The sequence below is a fragment of the Thalassophryne amazonica genome, chromosome 18 (genome assembly GCF_902500255.1).
Source record: "Thalassophryne amazonica chromosome 18, fThaAma1.1, whole genome shotgun sequence".
Lineage (NCBI taxonomy): Eukaryota > Metazoa > Chordata > Actinopteri > Batrachoidiformes > Batrachoididae > Thalassophryne > Thalassophryne amazonica.
The window spans coordinates 31,685,501-31,709,028 of record NC_047120.1 but is presented as its reverse complement, the minus strand read 5'-3'; the positions used below and the strand labels follow the sequence as shown (position 1 = coordinate 31,709,028).

At 40.4% G+C, this 23,528-nt stretch overlaps 1 protein-coding gene across 1 annotated transcript in view; it reads right to left on the bottom strand.

The window, feature by feature from the left end:
* Positions 1-23,528, bottom strand: part of nrxn1a (neurexin 1a) — a 172,533-nt gene that overhangs the window by 84,573 nt on the left and 64,432 nt on the right. Inside the window, 8 exon segments of the mRNA XM_034194510.1 lie at positions 1,792-1,898; positions 1,901-1,951; positions 1,954-1,996; positions 1,998-2,015; positions 2,355-2,426; positions 11,578-11,739; positions 13,430-13,453; positions 16,809-17,110. Coding sequence (XP_034050401.1) covers positions 1,792-1,898; positions 1,901-1,951; positions 1,954-1,996; positions 1,998-2,015; positions 2,355-2,426; positions 11,578-11,739; positions 13,430-13,453; positions 16,809-17,110 — 779 coding nt within the window.

Sequence of the window (23,528 nt, the reverse complement as noted above, 5' to 3'; positions counted from 1 at the left end):
CATTTGCCGCAGTGTCAATCATAGATTCAGCCACGTTTGTGCAGTTAATGCAGAGCATGCGTGACAAGAACTGCTCACTTGATGCTTTGCATCCCAAGGCATTCCATGCAAGCAACTTCTGGAGTACTTAACGTGCCAATATAATGCAACAATGGCCTATTGACAGTGTAGTGATGTAGTAGTAGATTTAGCAGATTTCTGGTTTAAACATTTAGAGTCGGCTTATTTTGGTGAAACTATGTCACCTTGCACAGAAAATAAACTCCCCCACCAAAGTGTAGGATTGTTGAGGACCATTGCAACCTGTCAGCATAAAAGGACACACTTTTATGTTAGTTTAATTTTATGTTCTATTGGCAATAATTATGGAATCACCGGCCAAGGAAGACATCAAAGCGTCAAGACAGAAAACTTAAAGCAATATGTCTCAAAAATCGAAATGCACAACAAAACAAATGAGGAACGAATGGGAGGAAACTGGAGTCAACGTCTGTGACCGAACTGTAAGAAACCGCCTAAAGGAAATGGGATTTACATACAGAAAAGCTAACGAAAGCTATCATTAACACCTAAACAGAAAAAAACAAGGTGAGAATGGGCTAAGCAAAAGCAATTGTGGACTGTGGATGACTGGATGAAAGTCATATTTAGTGATGAATCTAGAATCTGCATTGGGCAAGGTGATGATGCTGGAACTTTTGTTTGGTGCCGTTCAATGAGATTTATAAAGATGACTGCCTGAACAGAACATGTAAATTTCCACAGTCATTGATGATATGGGGCTGCATGTCAGTAAAGGCACTGGGGAGATGGCTGTCATTACATAATCAATAAATGCACAAGTTTACGTTGATATTTTGGGCACTTTTCTTATCCCATCAATTGAAAGGATGTTTGGGGGATGATGAAATCATTTTTCAAGATGATAATGCATCTTGCCGTAGAGCAAAAACTGTGAAAACATTCCTTGCAAAAAGACACATAGGGTCAATGTCATGGCCTGCAAATAGTCCGGATCTTAATCCAATTGAAAATCTTTGGTGGAAGTTGAAGAAAATGGTCCATGACAAGGCTCCAACCTGCAAAGCTGATCTGGCAACAGCAATCAGAGAAAGTTGGAGCCAGATTGATGAAGAGTACTGTTTGTCACTCATTAAGTCCATGCGTCAGAGACTGCAAGCTGTTATAAAAGCCAGAGGTGGTGCAACAAAATACTAGTGATGTGTTGGAGCGTTCTTTTGTTTTCATGATTCCATAATTTTTTCCTCAGAATTGAGTGATTCCATATTTTTTCCTCTGCTTGTCTAAAAAGTAACCGTTACTGACTGCCACAATTTTTTTCCTGATTTCTTATAGTGTTTCTTAACGCCAGAAAGTTGCCATTTGAAATGACTTTAGTATTGTGTCATGTCTGTGATCTGCTTTTTTTCTACAAAATTAAACAACTGAATGAACATCCTCCGAGGCCGGTGATTCCATAATTTTTTGCCAGGGGTTGTATATATATATATAAGCTGCCCCCTGCTGGAATGGCGTGTGAGTCCAGAATGTAATTAGCAGCGTCCATTGTTCACTGGTTGTTAGCTGATATCCGTAGTTTCCCTGAAATATTAGTCCTATCAATGTCCGTTTTTGTAGCATTCATCCTTGACCCAAAACACATAAGCATACCAAACGGCAAATGTCAGCTCTATCCAGTTTCTCCGTGTTTGAAGCCATATACATGTGCACACGCATACAAGCACACAGAGGCCACTTGGCTATTTAACATAGATATAATTTTTTTCTTACCTTGACCGTAGGAGGAGTCCGAGGATCCTTGCGTTGCAACTGCCTGGGTTTGCCGTGACTGAAGAGCATCAACCCATTGGGTTCTGTGGTCCTGAAGTCAAATGAAAGGATCCTGCCTTCTTCGCCGACCACTTACTCAAAGCCACATAAGATTCCGGGTGTCGAAGGTCACAGGGTCCAACGTGGCCACACTTTCACATTTAAAGGGACACCACCCCACTTACCTGGACCACGTGATAATAAAAAAATAAAATAAATGACGGCAAATGAAAAATTGGGACATTAAACAGGACATGTTATAGAAGTAAATAAGAGGTTTACATTGTACGACCTAAAATGTATCAGAGTCACTGTGGCTGTGAATTGACTAAAAGATACTAGTTTTGGCGAACCTTTCAAAAACATAACTCCATTTACTTTGATATTCTTAAAAATTCCCAGTGGTACATCTCTCCTGGTGCCAAACAGAAGGATGTGATACAGAAAGATGTCTGTGCACAACAGGATAACGTGTTGTTTGGCTCAACTTTTTCGTGCTGACGAAAATGCATGAAATTTCCCACCTTCATCTTAGGGTCTCCCTGTTTGGCCAGTCGAGACAGCTCCAACCGCACATCGTTATTCTTATACACCACCTGCAAGATAACAGATCGGAGGGAAGGAATGGCACAGATAAGATAAAACAAACAAAACAAACCCCTTCTATTATTTGTGCTCATTTAAGGTAGCTGTGCTATGAATTCTTCGAAGGACCTCTGGTTCAGCTCAGGATTTGACTCCTGTGAGGTAAATCATTAGGGAGGCACCACTTCTTTTTGTTTGGGAGGTTTTTCTTTCTTTGATTTCTTTTGTCCACTCGTGTTAGTTGTATATGAAAACAACTAGCGGAGCATCGTCTCCTGATTCCCCCATGTGGTCCCTGTTGTTTGCATGATCAATTTTACTTTTCTCTTTTCTGTGTATTCCTTTATTTCCCAGTCACAGCATGACCAAGTGTACAGGGTGTGCATGTGCAGAGAATGTTGATGTTGAGACAGACGAGCACACAAAGGCTGTTTTATGACTTCAGGCCTCACTTTATCAGAAAATGCTTCCTCTCCATTGGTTTTTCACCATTTCTTTTTTAAATTTTGTGTTTTTTTTGGTGATTTTACAATGTGTGATTACCAAAATAACTGAAGTGTGTAAAACTATGGTTAGTGTGTATGTGTGTGCCTGTGTTGCCGCTGCATGAAGTGTATAAAGTTACAGCTGTGATCACTGAAGCGCATGACTCATTGCATACATCTTAATTTGTTCACATGGATTATCATACCGTTGAAATAAAACCGTAAATGTGCCATTAAGCTTTGGCTGTGGCAGCCTCGGTGAAACGCCACCAGTCTTAATGAAGCACACAGAGTGCATTCACCCTGACACAGATACTCTCTGTAGTTGTTTGTTTTTGCCTCTACAGGGGTGTAGCTAGGATCATCTGTGGAGGAGGGGGTACTGTGATCAGCCAGCCGAGCTTTCATCATCCACGTGTGTGTGTGTATTAATTATTGCTTAGGAGCTTTCATGTTACACTGTCAATTAAATATCCTTGATTTTAATGATTCAAAGCATGTGCAAATTTCAATAATTAAATTATGCCTCTTTTTATGTTTACAAACCTGTCTGGTACTTTGTTTATTTGTACATATTGCTGACTAACAAACTGACATTTGTGATATTGGTTACCACAAAGTCAGCAATGTCTGTTTCTTTATCATTAGAAGAAAAAGTTGTAAGATAAAGTGAAAATATTTTATAATCTATTTCTTTAGTTATCTGATGTCATCAACATACCAAATCCACTACTACGTCAACTGTTATATATAAACTTTCCCATTCGGTTTGAATGGGAAAGTGTGTTCAAACTTTCGACTGGTATTCAGTTGTTATTATTATTATTATTATTATTATTATTATTACATGAAGAAATACAGAAAACAGGGAATCAGAGATAGGGAGAGACATTCAGCAAACACATGAACTAGCTGGGACCTGAACCTGGGGACAAAAGGTGGAATAAGACACTCGCTCCAAGATACGATACACCTATCGTGTCTTAGGTGTCAATACATTTCTGATGAAAATGTATTGACAGTAATTATGAAGAAGATAATCGGTAGTGAATGTTTAACATTAAAGAAACAAATTATTCTGAAGTATAAATTGCAACAATACTTGGTGTTTTCTGTTTCTTGTTTAAATTTTATAAATATTTATGATTCTTCTGCAAGAGATCATTATTTCTTCCATGCAGTAGTTGAGTTTTGATGGTATCACAATACATAAAAAAGACACAATTTGTTAGCGGCCCATGATATATTTTGTCAGAAAATATGCAGTGTATTAAGCCAATTTTAGGATCACTAGGACCATTTGTAAGATGCATCTATTGGCCGTTTTGTTTTTTGTCTATATGTATCAAGGTAGTGTGAGTCACAGCTGCTATATAGTTTTACATGATGTAATGGATTGGTTTTTGTGTGTGTCAGAGTGTACTTGTGTGTGAGTGTCGGGTTGGTGGGGGGTCCAGCAATTCCTATCTATAAATGTTGCCAATGTGGGAATTCAAAATGATAACTGTTGATGTTCAGAGGGAATGACTCAGCGCAAATGACGCATAGAGATGTTCTAACAGTGAAAGCAAACACACTAACAATAAAAGTAGACAATAAAAGAAACTAGATCAAGAAAAGAAGAACAAACAATTTGCACTGGGAGTCACCAAACTGGTCACCAAAAGAACGTCATGAGGACAGCAATGAAATAACTCAAAGAGAAAAGAAACCCTGCAGCCAAAAGAGACACCCTAAGAGTGCATGCCTTCCATGCGAAATTAAGGGTCCAATCTAAGAACCACAGACGAGGCCAGAAACCAACACCCACATACACCAAAAGGCTGCAAAGGCTGGCCAATAATGGAAGAATTTGGCCCACAACACCTACTAGAACTGCCTAAATATCAAAAGCACAGGAGGCATGTGCAAATGTGGAACATGAAAAGAAGTACTGGTACAAGGCCAAAAGTGGGACATCAACCAAATGTTGTGAAGCCCAACATAATGCATGTATAGGTGAGATCTCTGCTCTCAATATCCACTGAGACCAGAGATGATCTTTTAGCTTAAAGTGTAAACAGAATCGAGGACCTCAGAGCGGAGAAACGTGCCATTGGTAAAAGTTCGGTGGTTTTATTTTCACCAGGTATGACCACTGAAATCCATCAAACCCGTTAGGAGGAGGTATCCCCCCAAATTTCTATTTGCAGGGTGCAATTACACAGAGCCCCAAGTTTCTATTTGATGAAATAAATTATTTTCTTGAGAATGATCTGTTACTGTTTTTCAGCTACCACTGAGGCCGTAAAAAACATTTTGGGTTTATATTCAGGAGTGCACATAACTGGTACTCATGGTGCTCGTGTGTGCTAAAAATCATTGATGCACAGCAGATAGCAACAGAGGAAATACTTGTCCGACAGTCCATCATTGCTTTCCTCCTATGAAGCAGCTTCCCTTGTGTTTTCTGTTGCGCATCATTCTTTTTTGCATGCACAAGCACCATGAGGTACTAGTTATGTGCATGCCGGTTTATATTACACATAGACCCTGAGTTTTCTGTTTGATCAAATTGGAGATGTATATTGAAAATGACTTAAAAAATTCCTCTTTGACAACTGATACCGATGAAATGACCTCTCACCATATTTCAGCACAGGTTTGCAAGCGATCACTGAAGAAGACTTAACTGAGCGTAAAGAAATTGTGGTTATAATGCAGACATAAAATGCTTTATATGTTGGGAATATGTTGACAGCAACATCAAGATTATGTAACCTGTCCAAAAACCTCTTATGCCTGTTTTCTTCACAGTCTGTAGAAATCAGTTGACACCAAACACTGGAATTAGATTTATTTTTTTAAAGATTAATTTAAACTGTTGGCAGAAGTTTCTGCGGATTACGGTCCTGACAAAGACACTGCTGGCACAGGAATCACAGCAACTGACAAGAGCAAGAATCGGCCACAACAGTAATTTGAGGGCTCCGACAGGATTATTCAAAACTTTGAAAACATTAATGTAGGCTTAACTTTAGTTCAAGTATGCAGGAATCAAACAGCACTCCAATCTTTGCTGGTCTAGCTTTAGTTTTGGAGACTGACTATATGACCTACTCTGTATGTGTTTGAATTTCTAAAACAAAGCCAAGAAACAAGAAAAAAGGACGCTGACAAGGGCTTCTAAGTCTCAGTTTGTGTCTGGGAAGGTTTGTTTGACATGTTGTAAATACGTACATGCTTGCTTAATTGAACTTTTTGTGCTTTCCTTTACATGTACATGTACATGCATGTGCGTATCCAAACTGCATGTTTAGAGTATGTGTTGTGGTAACGTGTACAGTATCTTTATTAGTGTGTCGTAGCTCATTTTTAGCACAGCGAATAGATGGTGCAGATCTGTGGTGTAACTAATTAGCATGTTAGTGCTTCGTGCTGTATCTACTCCCTCAACAACACTCATCCCTGATTCTCTCTGATGCTGAGGAGTGTGGTGTGTGTGTGTGTGTGTGTGTGTGTGTGTGTGTGTGTGTTGTGTGTGTGTGTGTCTGTGTGTACTTGGGTGTGTCTGCCAAATTGAAGTGTTTTCTCTGCATACGCTTGTACAAGACAATGTGTGTAAAACGTTTGTGCATAGGTACAGAAAGAGGAAAGAACAAAAATGGGAAGAGGACAAGAAAGAGAATAGATAAGAAGAGGGAATGTGGTGTCTCATCAATCCAGGGAATGCACAAAAAAACGTTTGTGAAGCATGAGTTTCACAAATGTGTGTCTTTAAAGGAGTCATATTCTGCACACTTGTATTTGTACCTTTTACATCTATGCATTGCTGGATTCCTGCCAAAGTCCTATCAGGAAAATCTACACACATGTATGCATTTAGGAAGTGTGAATGAATAACAGAATGACAGAGCTAACTGTTTTTGTCCATGCACATAAATAAATAAATAAATAACTTTTCACACTACAGATTACAGGTATTGGACTTATTTACATAAGTATACATTTAGTATATTCAAAAGTCCAACTGTAACAGAAGGTTGTCAAGAATTTCCTCAGCTTTAGAGAATGACACAAATTCACTTTTAAGGCTTCTATAGTTGCCCCTTGCAATTTGTTTCTCTCTCTTTTCGTTTTCAGCACTTTCTTCACCTCTGGTAGCTCAAATAACACTTTGCGGTAGGAAATGGTCGTGCACGTTGCTATCAATTGTAAAAAACTGCAGATGTTCCCATGTTTATTTCTACTGTGCAATGGGATGTTGGATCTGTTGATACTGCATATAAATTTTCCAAAGCTGACCATCTTGATTTGTTTAAATTTTAATTGCAATCCATTATCATGAAGGTTTTATCACACAACCCTAGACAGAACCATTGGGATACTGAGCTAGGCCATGTTTGCCTCTCTATACACTTTGCCTATGGTAACCTGTATATCAAAGACATATGATACGACATATGATTGCTGCGCAGCATGAGGCTCGCTCTATGGTAGGCGAAGGCACAAACCGGAAATGGCACAAAAAAATCTCCGCAGTGGGGAAAAAAGCCACAAAACCATTGTCGTAAAAAGCCACAAACCGACGGTGGACGAACATAAACATTATAAAGAGAAGCAGACGCACTGGTTGCTGAGGCACAAGAAATGTGGCTGCCATCTTAGAAGAGTCATCGTAGTGATTCTATCACAAGGGCGACAGTAGATGAACATAGACATTATAAAGAGGAGTAGATGCCGCATTGGTTGCTGAGGTACAAGAAATGCGCCCGCCATCTTGGAACAGTCATCGTAGTGATTCTATCACAAGGGGATGGTAACGAACACAGACATTATATAGAGGAGTAGACGCCACATTGGTTGCTCAGGTGCAAGAAAATGTGGCTGCCATCTTGGACCGGTCACTGTAGTGATTCTATCACAAGGTACAGTGAAGATTTGATTTTATAATCTTATTTTCTTTTGAATCTTTCTAACATAATATGTGTGAAATACCAAGTGTTTCAATACTTCTTATGATGAGTGCAAAATGAGTGTGGTGTTATTACTGTTTTCAAAATCAAATCAAATCAGTTTTATTTATATAATGCCAAATCACAACAAACAGTTGCCCCAAGGCACTTTATATTGTAAGGCAAGGCCATACAATAATTACGGAAAAACCCCAACGGTCAAAATGACCCCCTGTGAGCAAGCACTTGGCAACAGTGGGAAGGAAAAAACTCCCTTTTAACAGGAAGAAACCTCCAGCAGAACTAGGCTCAGGGAGGGGCAGTCTTCTGCTGGGACTGGTTGGGGCTGAGGGAGAGAACCAGGAAAAAGACATGCTGTGGAGGGCAGCAGAGATCAATCACTAATGATTAAATGCAGAGTGGTGCATACAGAGCAAAAAGAGAAAGAAACACTCAGTGCATCATGGGAACCCCCCCAGCAGTCTAAGTCTATAGCAGCATAAATAAGGAATGGTTCAGGGTCACCTGATCCAGCCCTAACTATAAGCTTTAGCAAAAAGGAAAGTTTTAAGCCTAATCTTAAAAGTAGAGAGGATGTCTGTCTCCCTGATCTGAATTGGGAGCTGGTTCCACAGGAGAGGAGCCTGAAAGCTGAAGGCTCTGCCTCCCATTCTACTCTTACAAACCCTAGGAACTACAAGTAAGCCTGCAGTCTGAGAGCGAAGCGCTCTATTGGGGTGATATGGTACTATGAGGTCCATAAGATAAGATGGGACCTGATTATTCAAAACCTTATAAGTAAGAAGAAGAATTTTAAATTCTATTCTAGAATTACACGGAAGCCAATGAAGAGAGGCCAATATGGGTGAGATATGCTCTCTCCTTCTAGTCCCTGTCAGTACTCTAGCTGCAGCATTTTGAATTAACTGAAGGCTTTTCAGGGAACTTTTAGGACAACCTGATAATAATGAATTACAATAGTCCAGCCTAGAGAAAATAAATGCATGAATTAGTTTTTCAGCATCACTCTGAGACAAGACCTTTCTAATTTAGAGATATTGCGCAAATGCAAAAAAGCAGTCCTACATATTTGTTTAATATGCGCATTGAATGACATATCCTGATCAAAAATGACTCCAAGATTTCTCACAGTATTACTAGAGGTCAGGGTAATGCCATCCAGAGTAAGGATCTGGTTAGACACCATGTTTCTAAGATTTGTGGGGCCAAGTACAATAACTTCAGTTTTATCTGAGTTTAAAAGCAGGAAATTAGAGGTCATCCATGTCTTTATGTCTGTAAGACAATCCTGCAGTTTAGCTAATTGGTGTGTGTCCTCTGGCTCATGGATAGATAAAGCTGGGTATCATCTGCATAACAATGAAAATTTAAGCAATGCCGTCTAATAATACTGCCTAAGGGAATCATGTATAAAGTGAATAAAATTGGTCCTAGCACAGAACCTTGTGGAACTCCATAATTAACCTTAGTCTGTGAAGAAGATTCCCCATTTACATGAACAAATTGTAATCTATTAGATAAATATGATTCAAACCACCGCAGCGCAGTGCCTTTAATACCTATGGCATGCTCTAATCTCTGTAATAACAAGCACAGAGATGAGTCCACTGTCTGAGGCCATAAGAAGATCATTAGTAACCTTCACTAATGCTGTTTCTGTACTATGATGAATTCTAAAACCTGACTGAAACTCTTCAAATAGACCATTCCTGTGCAGATGATCAGTTAGCTGTTTTACAACTACCCTTTCAAGAATTTTTGAGAGAAAAGGAAGGTTGGAGATTGGCCTATAATTAGCTAAGATAGCTGGGTCAAGTGATGGCTTTTTAAGTAATGGTTTAATTACTGCCACCTTAAAAGCCTGTGGTACACAGCCAACTAATAAAGATAGATTGATCATATTTAAGATCGAAGAATTAATTAATGGTAGGGCTTCCTTGAGCAGCCTGGTAGGAATGGGGTCTAATAGACATGTTGATGGTTTGGAGGAAGTAACTAATGAAATAACTCAGACAGAACAATCGGAGACAAAGAGTCTAACCAAATACCGGCATCACTGAAAGCAGCCAAAGATAACGATACGTCTTTGGGATGGTTATGAGTAATTTTTTCTCTAATAGTTAAAATTTTATTAGCAAAGAAAGTCATGAAGTCATTACTAGTTAAAGTTAAAGGAATACTCGGCTCAATAGAGCTCTGACTCTTTGTCAGCCTGGCTACAGTGCTGAAAAGAAACCTGGGGTTGTTCTTATTTTCTTCAATTAGTGATGAGTAGTAAGATGTCCTAGCTTTACGGAGGGCTTTTTTTATAGAGCAACAGACTCTTTTTCCAGGCTAAGTGAAGATCTTCTAAATTAGTGAGACGCCATTTCCTCTCCAACTTACGGGTTATCTGCTTTAAGCTGCGAGTTTGTGTTATACCACGGAGTCAGGCACTTCTGATTTAAAGCTCTCTTTTTCAGAGGAGCTACAGCATCCAAAGTTGTCTTCAATGAGGATGTAAAACTACTGACGAGATACTCTATCTCACTTACAGAGTTTAGGTAGCTACTCTGCACTATGTTGGTATATGGCATTAGAGAACATAAAGAAGGAATCATATCCTTAAACCTAGTTACAGCGCTTTCTGAAAGACTTCTAGTGTAATGAAACTTATTCCCCACTGCTGGGTAGTCCATCAGAGTAAATGTAAATGTTATTAAGAAATGATCAGACAGAAGGGAGTTTTCAGGAATACTGTTAAGTCTTCAATTTCCATACCATAAGTCAGAACAAGATCTAAGATATGATTAAAGTGGTGGGTGGACTCATTTACATTTTGAGCAAAGCCAATTGATGTCTAATAATAGATTAAATGCAGTGTTGAGGCTGTCATTCTCAGCATCTGTGTGGATGTTAAATCGCCCACTATAATGAACTTATCTGAGCTAAGCACTAAGTCAGACAAAAGGTCTGAAATTCACAGAGAAACTCACAGTAACAAGCAGGTGGACGATAGATAATAACAAATAAAACTGTTTTTTGGGACTTCCAATTTGGATGGACAAGACTAAGAGTCAAGCTTTCAAATGAATAAAGCTCTGTCTGGGTTTTGGATTAATTAATAAGCTGGAATGGAAGATTGCTGCTAATCCTCCGCCTCGGCCGTGCTACGAGCATTCTGGCAGTTAGTGTGACTCGGGGTGTTGACTCATTTAAACTAACATATTCATCCTGCTGTAACCAGGTTTCTGTAAGGCAGAATAAATCAATATGTTGATCAATTATTATATCATTTACTAACAGGGACTTAGAAGAGAGAGACCTAATGTTTAATAGACCACATTTAACTGTTTTAGTCTGTGGTGCAGTTGAAGGTGCTATATTATTTTTTCTTTTTGAATTTTATGCTTAAATAGATTTTTACTGGTATTGGTGGTCTGGGAGCAGGCACCGTCTCTACGGGGATGGGGTAATGAGGGATGGCAGGGGGAGAGAAGCTGCAGAGAGGTGTGTAAGACTACAACTCTGCTTTGTTTAAGAATGTTTAATTTTCACTGTGCTGCACTTTGGCGGGGGTCTGGGGGGGGCTCCTGAAAGGTTTTAGCCATAGTCATGCTCCACCGAAGCATTTACTCAAGGACCTAAATGACATGGTGAGATGCTGAAGAGCTTCCCTTGTCATGTCCCCGGAATATACATATTATGACTCCTTTAAACTGCGGATTATGCAGGCTTCCCACCTCTTTAAGACAGCCCATGAAGTTATTGCTGACTGGAGAACCAGGGAGATCAGCAGTACTGGGGCTCCCACCCACATAGAAGAAGTCATCAGAGCCCAGCATGGTGTAGTCCTCCTGGGTGTAGCCTGTGGTTGTCAGGATTCCGTCCACAGAGATGGTTACCTACACAACAAAGCACAGGGAAAGGACACGCTATATACCCACACCAAAGGCAGCGCTAAGCGCTAGCTAAGCGCTGACCAGCCAAATTAGCCCCCGTTGGTCTGGCAACCAATGTGCATGCATTCTGGTGGGGAGAAGGCCTGATTGGATTTGAGAATTGGTCAGTTGTGCTGTTGGGATTTTGCATAAGCATGGTTGAATCAGTATTCACTATGTGGTGTAACTGAATAATGCCTTTGCTAGTGACATTAGAAATAGTCCATTCTGTTCTGCTAAGTACCAGTTGTCAGAATTATCTTCAGCTCACTCTGCTCACAGTTAGTAATACACCTCATACCTCCATCTAATACTTACTGAAAATCTGTGTTCTGAAGTTTCAGCCTGTCTGAGTATGAAATCGATCTGATGAGACAGACTGCAAGATCTTTACTAGCCTCAATGCTAGGGCAGTAATCTCCTACATGATAGTACTGTTGTGATAATGTGACTAGCCCAGTTTTTGCTAGGCTACAATGAAAGGTTCAGCATGGCTGTTAAAAGCATTCAAACTTTACATTCACTCATGTCTTTGACTTTGAAGCAGATTATTTGACTTTCCTGACAATAAAAGTAATGTTGCTCAACTTCAGCCATAAACTAGCATGAACAAGGCTAGCACTGATAGCCATCTTTGTCACAGTTGCTAGTACAATATATTTATCTTAAGATCATAAGAGATATCACTCTTGATGGCTCACAGAGTCCGTTACAGGATGTTTTGGTTATATTTATCATTGCTAGGCAAACTTGCCCAGCCAGGCAGGTGTTAGTAATGTCTCCACAGGCTTGTTAGTACTATTTACTCATTAGTAGTGGTTAGTTAGTGCACCGCTGGCAGCCACGTTGATAGTTGCATGAGGCCAAGCGGTGCTGAGGGTAGGGTCAATGACTTCAATGCTGTTAGTAGTTGTGATGATGTTGGTGTGTTAATCAGGTGGATTGTGATGATGTTGTTAGTACTTTTGTGAGGTGTGTGTGCTCGGAGAGGGTGGGGGTAGGTGGGTTGTTAGATCAGTGAGTCTGAATGGGATGACAGAGACAAATACAAATACACACATACTGGCATACACACGGGTGTTAGATGGATTAGTTTTATAGCCCATTCCACAAACACACATAAATATACGACCATGCAGCATGTTCGTCTCTCTGCATGCAACCACTGGCACAAAGCACACAAAAGACACCAACATTAGTAGAGGAGGGTGAAACGTAAATCTGAGGCACCGTGGTGAACATGCAGTGGCAGAGTGGAAGACAAAAAAAAAAAAAAGATAAAAGGGGAAAGTACTTATTTCTCTATCCAGGTAACGTACCAGTCAGAGTGAGGGAAAGGGTTTTTGGTCTACACCATGCAGGAAAGGGGGGAGGGCTCGCCATTGCGTGTCAGGTGAGGTATGAGCCAATCAGAACACGCCTATAGTAAGTCACAGAGTGATGGAGTGAACTGCAAAAAATGGGGAAGGGGGGCAGGTTTAAAAAAATCTGGTTGGCAAGGGGGAGGGCGGGGCTTTTTAAGCATAAAAGATTACCAACCGCATTTTTCCTTTTACTGGTTTAGTTTTGATGTTTATGGTTCAAAAGGAAATAGACACGGGGCAAACTAAGAAACAATTAGAATGATATCTACCGAACAATGGAGTTTGTTTACCATAGCGTGTCCAATGCCTGAGTGCTTTGTTGGAGAGGGGGAGAAAGGAAAGCAAAAACTGTGAACAGAACAACTTCGGGGGAAAAAAAAGAGGAAAGCTAGAAGGCCTCTGGTGAGGTTAGTAGGTTGGTTGGTGTGGTTTCACTAGGAGAAGGGCACAGGTTAGGTTAGTAGAATGAATCATTCCATGGATGGTGGTTAGTTTCACTAGCAGGTTAGTAAAGTTAGTAGTCCAGTTAGTAAAACAGACAGGCAACGGTAGAGGCAGGACACAGGTGGGTTACAAACACCTGAGTGCTACTGATCCCTCAGTGCTCTCTCTCTTTGCTCTCACGCGTGCTTGCGCACACACAAACACACACGTACACTCACGCATTGTAGAAAAAGCACTCACCCTCACCTGGAGCTGGAAGCGGTGCTGGTCTGGGTGGTTAACCCACTGTAAACTAAGACCAAAACCTCAGGTATTTTCTTGCTACCACAGAATGACGGCATTTGGACAACAGACCACTGACCATAGCTTCTGCATTGATTAGTTTCTCCTGGTGGGTTATAATCTTGTCTGTTTTCCACTGCCCCTTGAAACATTTCCAAGATGAACAGTGGTTCACCATATAACTCAAACATAGTGTTACAGGGAACTTAAGTCCAACAGTCCTCAGTCCAATCATCCATCTACCACTTTGCATTATGATCTTTTCCTTTTCTCTTTAAAGGGGTCATATGTGTAAAATTCTTTTTTTTTCCCCTTCACAGTTAAATATAGATTTTGAGTTTTCTTTAAGCCAACCTTAAACTCCCAAACTGATATGGCTGTGAATGTAGAAACAACCCTATTACAAGCACAGTTTAGGTCTGAAATGACTTGTTTCAGACTTCCTCATGTATGTAACAAAAGTTTTTACCTGGACACCTGCTAGCTCTGCCAAATGTGTCCACTGACCAATTCTGTTGCACTCCGTGTAATGCATCGAATAGGTCTTGGAAAGATAGAGATGTCACCTCTTTACAGGGAGAGGAGTCAGGGTCAATGACAGCTTCTTTCTATTTAAAGCTACAGTGTTTATGATTTAGGGGAGTTTATTAGCAGAAATAGAATATAGCATTCATAAACCATCTGTTCATTAGTGTTTAATACCTTCAACAATGAATCCAATGTGTTTTCAAAAGTTCATAATGAGCCTTCATATCTACATGGGAGCATGTTCCCTCAGGGAGGTCACGATGTTGCACCACCAGGGGTGATACAGTAGCCCAAAAGGGATATACTTACTCAGTCTTTCCATTTTGCAGGCGCGGTCGGAAACTGAAGAACAAATAGGAGGAATCACTGGTTGCTTCCTCACATACTGTCTAATGGTTGTGAGTGCAAGGCTAACAGGTTTAGAACCCTCATTTTCATAAAATGGAGGATCATACTATTGCTTAACACAAACAAAGGCAAAGGGTGTGAATCCCATCCCAAAGAAGCGTAATGTGAACAGAAAAAAAATTGTAACTGGCAATAACATAATGCAATCAGCAACCTCACCACTAGATGACACTACATCCTACACACTGTAACTTTAAAGCATCAAGACATCACTGACAAATAATCTGGAAAATCTGTTTCTAAAGACACATCACCTCAATGTCACTGGCAAACAAATTTTATGATCTGCTTTTAACACAATTTCAGTTTCATTTGATTGGTTCTGCACAAGGGACATTCACATTTCATTATTTTGAGCAGACTGAAACATAAATACCACATGTGGGTAAAGTGACCTGCTATCAATCAGAAGTGTTTATCGTCTGGAGTAAATGTTAACGCGGCAGCTATGGGAGCCTGCTCTGCAAAGGTGCTAACATCGGCAGTATCACTAGCCTCACAGCGATACACCACAGCCACGAGATCAACAAGTGGTTTTTATGTGTCCCTGTACTGCAGACTGGTAAAAATCCTTCTCTATAAATAGTTTTCTGTTTTTCTGTAGATAATGTGACAGTCTGGCCAAATTTCTCTTGGTTGCTGCACCTTATCTGTACTCATGAGTCATTCTGTAGTGTGTGTTGATTAGCAAAAAACAAAAACAAACAAACAAAAAAATTCTAGTTGCCATTATTCATCATGCACATAATTCATAAGACGGGTCAGGTATTTGGTCCTTTGGGTTGGTGGAGCCATGCCGCTCTGTGCACACCTGATCCTGTCACATCTCAGAAGTGAAGCAGAGTAAGCTCTGATTAGTAAGTGGTTAGATGATAGCTTAGGAACACCAGGATCAGTGAGAACAGTTTCTCCATGTAGCACAGGAGTTGTGTTAGGAAGGGCATCTGGTGTGGATCTGTACTGGATCTTTTGTTGCAACTGTGAGCAAACTGGGCCGAAAGACCTCCCCTCCAGAAAAAAAAAAAACATACAAAATGGTCCTTTTACTAGGGGAGCTACAATCACCCCCCCCCCCCCCCCACACACACACACACCTACCCACCCAGGACTAACCAAACCACTTTTTAGGTTCCTTAGATGACCCCAAAACACCATCAGATGTTCCCAAAAATAAAAACCGGCCTCAAGTCAGTTATCCAAGATGGCATCCAAGATGGCCGCCAAATGGGGTTTTTCACTAAAACACCCTTTAAACAACATATAAACACTTAAATATCACAGAGATTCATGGGAAGACCATTGCAGGTCACAGCAAACTCATTTGTGCCTAAATTCATTCAGGGTTTAAGATTCAAAATGGCATCCAAAATGGCCACCAATAGACCCTTATCATTAAAATACACAGTAGGAAGTTGTTTATATGTTTGTTTAAAGGTGTTTTAGTGAAAAAAAAAACCCCTATTTTGGTGGCCATCTTGGATAACTGGCTTGAGGCCAGTTTTTTATTTTTGGGAACATCCAGATTGTGTTTTGGGGTCATCTAAGGAACCTAAAAAAGTTGGTCTGGTTTAGTCCTTGGGGGGTGCAAAGGTAGTGATCGTAGCTCCCCTAGTATTTGAGCAGAAGTACATTCTAGCACAAATGGACCATGCCTGAGTTTGCTTGAATTTGGATTGAGACAGCTCCAGACCAGGTAGCCCCTGTCTAATTATTTTATAGAGGATATGAGAGAGGTTACTGTGGTCAAAGAAGTCAAACTTAAGGTGGAAACAGCAGAGTACAAATCAAACGGTCTAATGAGCTATGTGTTAAAACACCCTGAAATAGCTTCTGGCCTGTGTATTAGCTTGATGAAAAGGTATACGACCCCTTTAAGGTTAATCTTTATTGTCATAATGCAAAAAAATTGTATCCTGTCTCAGTTAGTCCTGTCTAATCTCCTCATCTCTTTTGCCTCCTAGCACATTTCTCCAACTCTCTCTCCCTCTCGTTTTTATGTCTGATTACCTGTCTCAGGTTTCGTGTGACCTTGACGTCATGCCAGGCGTTGTCGTTGAACTTGCCGTTGACAGGCTCCACCAAAGCCTCAAAGGCCCCGGAGCCCAGGTTGATAACCAGTGACACCGCACCGTTCTTCAGTGCCAGGTTCACGTAGTCGGCTGACTTGCCGGTGTGCAGCATCAGACCATTACGCTGCAGCGTCTTGAAGGAGAGCGTGATTTCATCGCTGCTGGACTGGATGGGGTTGGGCGACAGGTCGTAGCAGAAGTACTCTGAACCCTTGAAGGTGGCGACGTATTCCTCACGAGCTAAAAGAAGAGGAGGGGTAGAGGAGAGGAGGAAGAGGAGGTGAGGTGAGGTGAAGAAAGAAGGGAAAAGAAGAAGAAGTGGGGGAGCCATTACACTCTTGTTTTACATTTTCATCATGATTTGCACTGCATCCAAGCTATGCTGCCTCTTCCCACACTGCTCTTCACAATATGCCCAAAGATGATAAAATAGTGGGTGTTCATCAGAGCTGAGTACAACAGAGCTCGGATGGGCCTGGTTAAATTCGATTCGGATGTGCGGCATAAAACATGTTGTTTACAATGCTGAAAATGTTTTTATTGTCAAGCAAAGCCGCGCGGATGCCAGCACTTGGAAGAAACACTCCTTACCATACCTCTAATCGTACCGTGGAGTGGTGTATAAACAGGCTTTGATCACTCGTGGGTTGGAGATTAAGCAGTGTGGATGTGAGCGAGACAGTCATGAGTCTGTAGCATTCCAAACTCGTTATGAAACCTGCCATCTTCTCTTTAAGAGAACAGCTGGCTGGAAATCCAAAGTGATGTGGTGCTGTTTGACAACATACTTAATTTTGTGACGTTCGTGAAGCAGAGCGCCTGAATGTATGTGGCATAGCAACGGAGGTACAAAGGATTTAGGGAAGATGACAAGAAAAAAGAAAAAAGTGAGGAAGAGGAGGGAGAAGAAGAGTCTGGAAGCGTGACGGCAGCCAAAGCGGGCCAGAACTGACCAATTAGAATTCAGATTAACAGACAAACAGCCAGTGGTACTTACCGCACTCACCCCATAGTGACCCCCAAGGACACAAGACCAGGTTTTGTAATCCATCATCCTTAAACTCACGCTCTCTTATCTACTCGCTCATGCCCACTCACGCACACGCAGACACAAGTGCATAGCCACATAAGCACAGAAACAAGTACACACACCTACACGCACATCTGCGTCTAAAATATGATCATACCATTGTGCTGGCATACACAAGCAGGGGCGACTTTATCTGTCTGCTTCACACCCATCCCCCCCCAATGCGTCATCCTTCCTCCGCACCCGCTCTATCGTTCTCCTCACCACGTTCCCTATATCTCTCACACCTCCCTCCTGCTTCACGCCACCATTCCTCTCCACACATCTCGCTGGCCTCCTTTGCTGGGCTTTAGTGTGCTCTGTGGAGCCTCTGGCACCACGACCGTCTTGTAGTTCTTGATAATGAGGAGAACAGAGGGAAATTTAACAAACTAAGCCAGGCCAGAGCTGGCGAAGCCAGTTTATGTAAAAAAGTATCCACCAACTTTTTATTTTTTAATGTCAGGATGGGGTAGGGTCTTCTCACCACGGGGACATACGCTGATGTCATACTCTTATATTTATAGCTCACTATCTCCTACTCACACTCAGTATCTATTACGTATTCATGACTTATGCTGCGTTCACACCGTGTGTCGCTCTGCTTGGGTGGACTTTCGCCGCGAAAATTCGCCCCGGTGCGTCATCAAATAGGAGGAGCTTTTCCATTCCGCTCAGCGTCAAGTCATCATGACGGACCTTGATCACACAGAGAGAGTTGTTGTGAAAAGCTCCCAACACAGAGAGTATCATTATTTGCTGCAGGAGCTGCGTCTGGATGATGGCCGCTTTCAGCGGTCCTTCCACCTCTGCGGGACCCAGTTTGAGGACCAACATGTAAACAATAAAAAAAAAAAAAAAAAAAAAAGAAAGAAACTCCGCTGCTTGCTGCAGCTCGCTCTTCCCCCCAAAAACTCTGTCACCATTTGTTTTATTACACATCTGTGTAGTTAATTAATAAAATATTCTTCACAGACGATTCGCTCGTGCGCGCACATAAAAAAGAATAAAAAGACAGAAAGAAACTCCGCTGCCTGCTGTAGGCTGCTCCTCGCTCTTTCCCAAAAAACTCTGTCATAATGTGTTTAGAACCAGTCACCATTTGCTTTACATCTGTGTAGTTAATAAGTAAAATAATCTCCATGGACGATTCCCTCGCACGCGCACGTAAAATAAAAATAAAAAGAAACTCCGCTCCCCCTGCTGTGGTGCTGCTGCTCACTCCAAAAACTCTCTCATAATTGTGAAATAAAGGACAAAAGATACATAAGTCCTGCTCACAGGCTGCTACCAGATACAGGACATGTTCACATCTTCAGTCAAACTCCAGATATCTCCACGTCACTACATATTCAGTCCCTGATTGGTCATCACGGCGCAAAGAGACAAAAAAGTTCAGATTTTTCAACTTGGGGAGGAGGGCAACAACGTGACGGGACGCAATATCGCGCTACAAACGCGCAAAACGCTCAAAATTGCTTCACTCGCGTCCATCGCGTCGTACTGCGCGGTTTGGCGCCAAAACGCGTCCTTACATAGGGATTACATGGCAACCTGTGGCTGCAGTCACTCGTGTCGCGCTCGGTGTGAACGCAGCATAAGATTAGCTGTGGACTACAGGAGGCCTGGGGGCCAGACGTAGACCTCGGGACAATGTTTAAATGCATTTGCAGAAGTGAGAGGTTTTCTGGCAAATGACCAACACTGGTCTACGCAGCATTCAAATAAGGGCTGCTGGTTCAGCTGGCCTTTGACACGGACATCATGCAGAAGTGTCTGAATGAAAGCAATTACAAGGACCTCATGAGATTACACACTGAAATGCCTGCAGTTCCTATATGGTAAAATAAAAATTGTTCCCTGTGACTCAGATTGAAAATGCTTCTGGCCACGCAGCTGTGGTGCACTCAGTGCACCGTGCACACAGTCATGGACTGAACCTGTTATTCTTTGCTTGTTAAATTTAGAGTGTGTGATTAGCGTTTTTGTATCCCAACATGGGTTGTTACACTTAGTATTCTTGGTATATATCAGCAAGTCTACATGTTTAACGTAAGGACCTCCTGTGAAAACTGAATTTGTGGTTTTTCATTAGCTTCTAACTTTGACATCACTGTTAACGCTTGCTTTTCAATTCAGTGTCATGGTACTATATGTGTCGTGAACCCGTCTATGTACGGCTATCTGAAAACTACACCTTCTAAACACCAGTAAACTGCTCTTGGCTTTAGATCAGGTTTTTGTTGGTCTGGGGCACAACTGGTTTCTGCTGCCACATGATACAAATTGCCTTATACTGACTAATCTTCATTTTAGGACCAACGCACCCACAGTGTTCAAGAATGGGCAGTGAGTGTGAAAATGAGAACTGTCTCAGTTGCACACTACCAGTCAGTCTTCGCCTTGTGTACTGCTTAGTGCCAGGTGGAAGATATAGCCGTGAGTCATGAATCAATCAGGTCTTAAAATAAACCATTAATTATTACACTGAAATTGATCAATATTTCTTTTGTTGTTAATGTTGATCTATAGTGTGTACTCACTCATAACTGATAACTAGTCTATTGGCTATTGTCACATAGTGTATACTGTATATATTGTTGTTTGGCGGAATGATGAACGTTAACATACACCTCTATGTTACAATCAGTTATCACTTAAAAAGTCACAATTATGCTTTAATATTTCATAATTAGTATTTAGTAACTTATAAATATGGTCTATTAGCCTTGTAGCTCATATATGACTCAGTATGTCATTATGACTGACAAGCACATAACTCTTTCTGTCCATAACCCAGATGTGGGTCATGATTACTAATTAATAACTGTCAAAATTATGACTCAGCACCTTCTAATAATGAGCTCCTTTTGCAATATTAGAACAATAATTCATGAAGGCTCATGATTATGAGTTACTACTTTGGAATTATAACTTAGCACCTCGTAATTATGACTTAGTTTTTCAGAAATATGACTTATTGTATCTGGTAAATATGACTTAGAATCTCATAATTATGTTATCTTTAATAATGATGACTTACTATCTCATAGTTATGACTATGTATATTGAAAATATTACTTAATATCTCATAATCATGAGTTATCTTTCAAAATTACCTTAGAATTATGACATATCCATAAATACAACTTAATCCATATTCATATTACTTTGTAAATATGACTTAATACCTCATAATCCTAACCATTATGCCTTAGCTCATAAATTACTAGGGTACTACTGTATAATGATGACTTAGTATCTTGAAAATTATCTCATAATCATAGCTCATTTCTCATCATTATGACTTAGGATTTCATAATCATGACTTATCTCATAATTATGACTTATAATGTCATAATTACAACTAGATTACTTTGTAATTGACAGTATCTCATACATACTGCTCATTTCCTGTCATTATAACTTAGAATTTCATAATTATGAAATATTTTATAGTGATGACTTGTTAGCTTGTAAATACTACTTAATATCTCATAATCATTGCTTATTTCCCATCATTAGGACTTATAACTACATAAATACAACTTATTACTTTGTAAATGACAATATCTCATTTCCTGTCATTATAACTTAGAATTTCATAATTATGACAATATTTCATAGTTATTACTTATTAGCTTGTAAATAATACTTAATCGTTACTCATAATTGTTGCTTGTTTCCCATCATGACTTAGTATCTCATAATTTTAACTTAGTACATTATAGTTATGACTTAGTATCTTGTATCTTTAGATGATTTATTTTTTTATTTTATTTTTTTAGAAGATTTATTTTCAGAATTATAACTTAGTTGATTATAATTTATGATACTATCTAATAAATCTGCATTGGAATCTTAAATATGATGTGACACTACTAAATAAAGAAAATACCAAGGTGGCAGGTATTTTTTCATTAGAGCTGGTGGAAATACAAGCTTTTTAAGAAAGACACTTGGTAAGGAATCACTGGAGAAGACAGAGGGATAGACTGCCATATAATGAATAGACTGAAGTATAATAGGTTATTAAGGTAGTGAGAGGCAGAGAGAAGTGTGTTGAAATGGTATTGGCTGCACTTGAGTGAATATAACACAGAGAGAATAATGAGAAGTAAAAGTGAAAATATATCACAATTCAAAGACCAATTGTGGTAAATTGTGTCTCTCTTATTTCTGTTGCCTGAAAAAAAAAGTTGAAGTGTGAACACCAGTACATGAGTGCAAAACAACACGTTGTTTGCCAGCATGTGTGTGAGTTCCCCTGGTGTGTGATTTCTTCCCTCCCAGCATGCTAATTAAGTGTATGTGTGCATACCTCTGAATAAAATAAAATAAAAAAAGATCCGTGCACAGGCCCTGCGTTAATGCACGTGAATTCTGTGGGCTCATGCTTTTTGTGTGTGCATGATATATGTGGGGGTGTGGGTGGGTGCCAGTCTGTAAATATTGGTGTATTGCTGTCAGAAAAGCTATTACCAACTCAGGGCCTTGGGCAATTCTTTACTGAGAGGAGTGAGAGTGAGGAGGAGGCGGAGGGAGACACACAAGAATGCACACATTGAGAAACGGTCAAAAATGCCAGGGTGCGCACACACAGTCAGATGCGTAGACAAAAGTAGATGAGGTGTGGGGGGGGCAAGTTGTTCACAATGAGAACACACGCAGCCGTCCAGCAGCATTCTAGTGGCAATTTACCGTGCTGCCATTAGGCTTCAGTGTGGTGCTTCGCCATTCTGTTGCTAATTTACAGACATGTCATTAGAGCAGACAGGAGCACATAAAACATCTCCACATCGATCCGGAGGCTCCAGCCCGCAAACACTTGCTTGTTCTACTACATCACACACATATATGACAGACAGCAAACTAAACCAACACACAGACGAAACGCATGCATCATGTGTACATGTACGACCGCACCTGAGACGCACGCAGGCATACGCGGCCTTAAGTAGACAGGTTGGAGTGGATCTTTTGTAGCAAAGATTAATGGAGTGAGTCAGTATTAGCTCAGAGTAAACAGTGAGACAGACACTGACATACGCACTACATGCCACACTCCATCCTGTGGAGAGCACTGCCGATCAAAGCCAGGCAGGAAGCACAGCCGGAGAGGCAAGAAAGGAAATAACAGGAAAGATGGAATTCTTTACTTCCTCCAGAACCCAGAGTCCAAAAAGTGGATTTTTAAAAAATTATTTTAGATGCACCCGAGAATATAGGCTTTCTACAAGATAATTATCTTGTGCACACAAAATCACAACTTGTTTCCACAAAATAATTTTATGTGAGAACAAGTTATCTTGTGCACAGAAGATCATAAGTTGTTCCCATAATATGAATATTTTGTGGGAAAATGATCTTGTGCACAGAAGATACCTTACCTTATGCGGAGAAGATCATAGGTTGTGTCCACAAATCAATGTGCACAATATCTTAACTTTTCCCACAAGGCCATATTTTGTGATCACAATTTGTTGCACAAGATAATTATGTTGAGCGCAGATCACACATAACATTTTGCCATAATATAATCATATTTAGTTGTTTCCACAACATATTTATCTTGCATGCACATCTTAT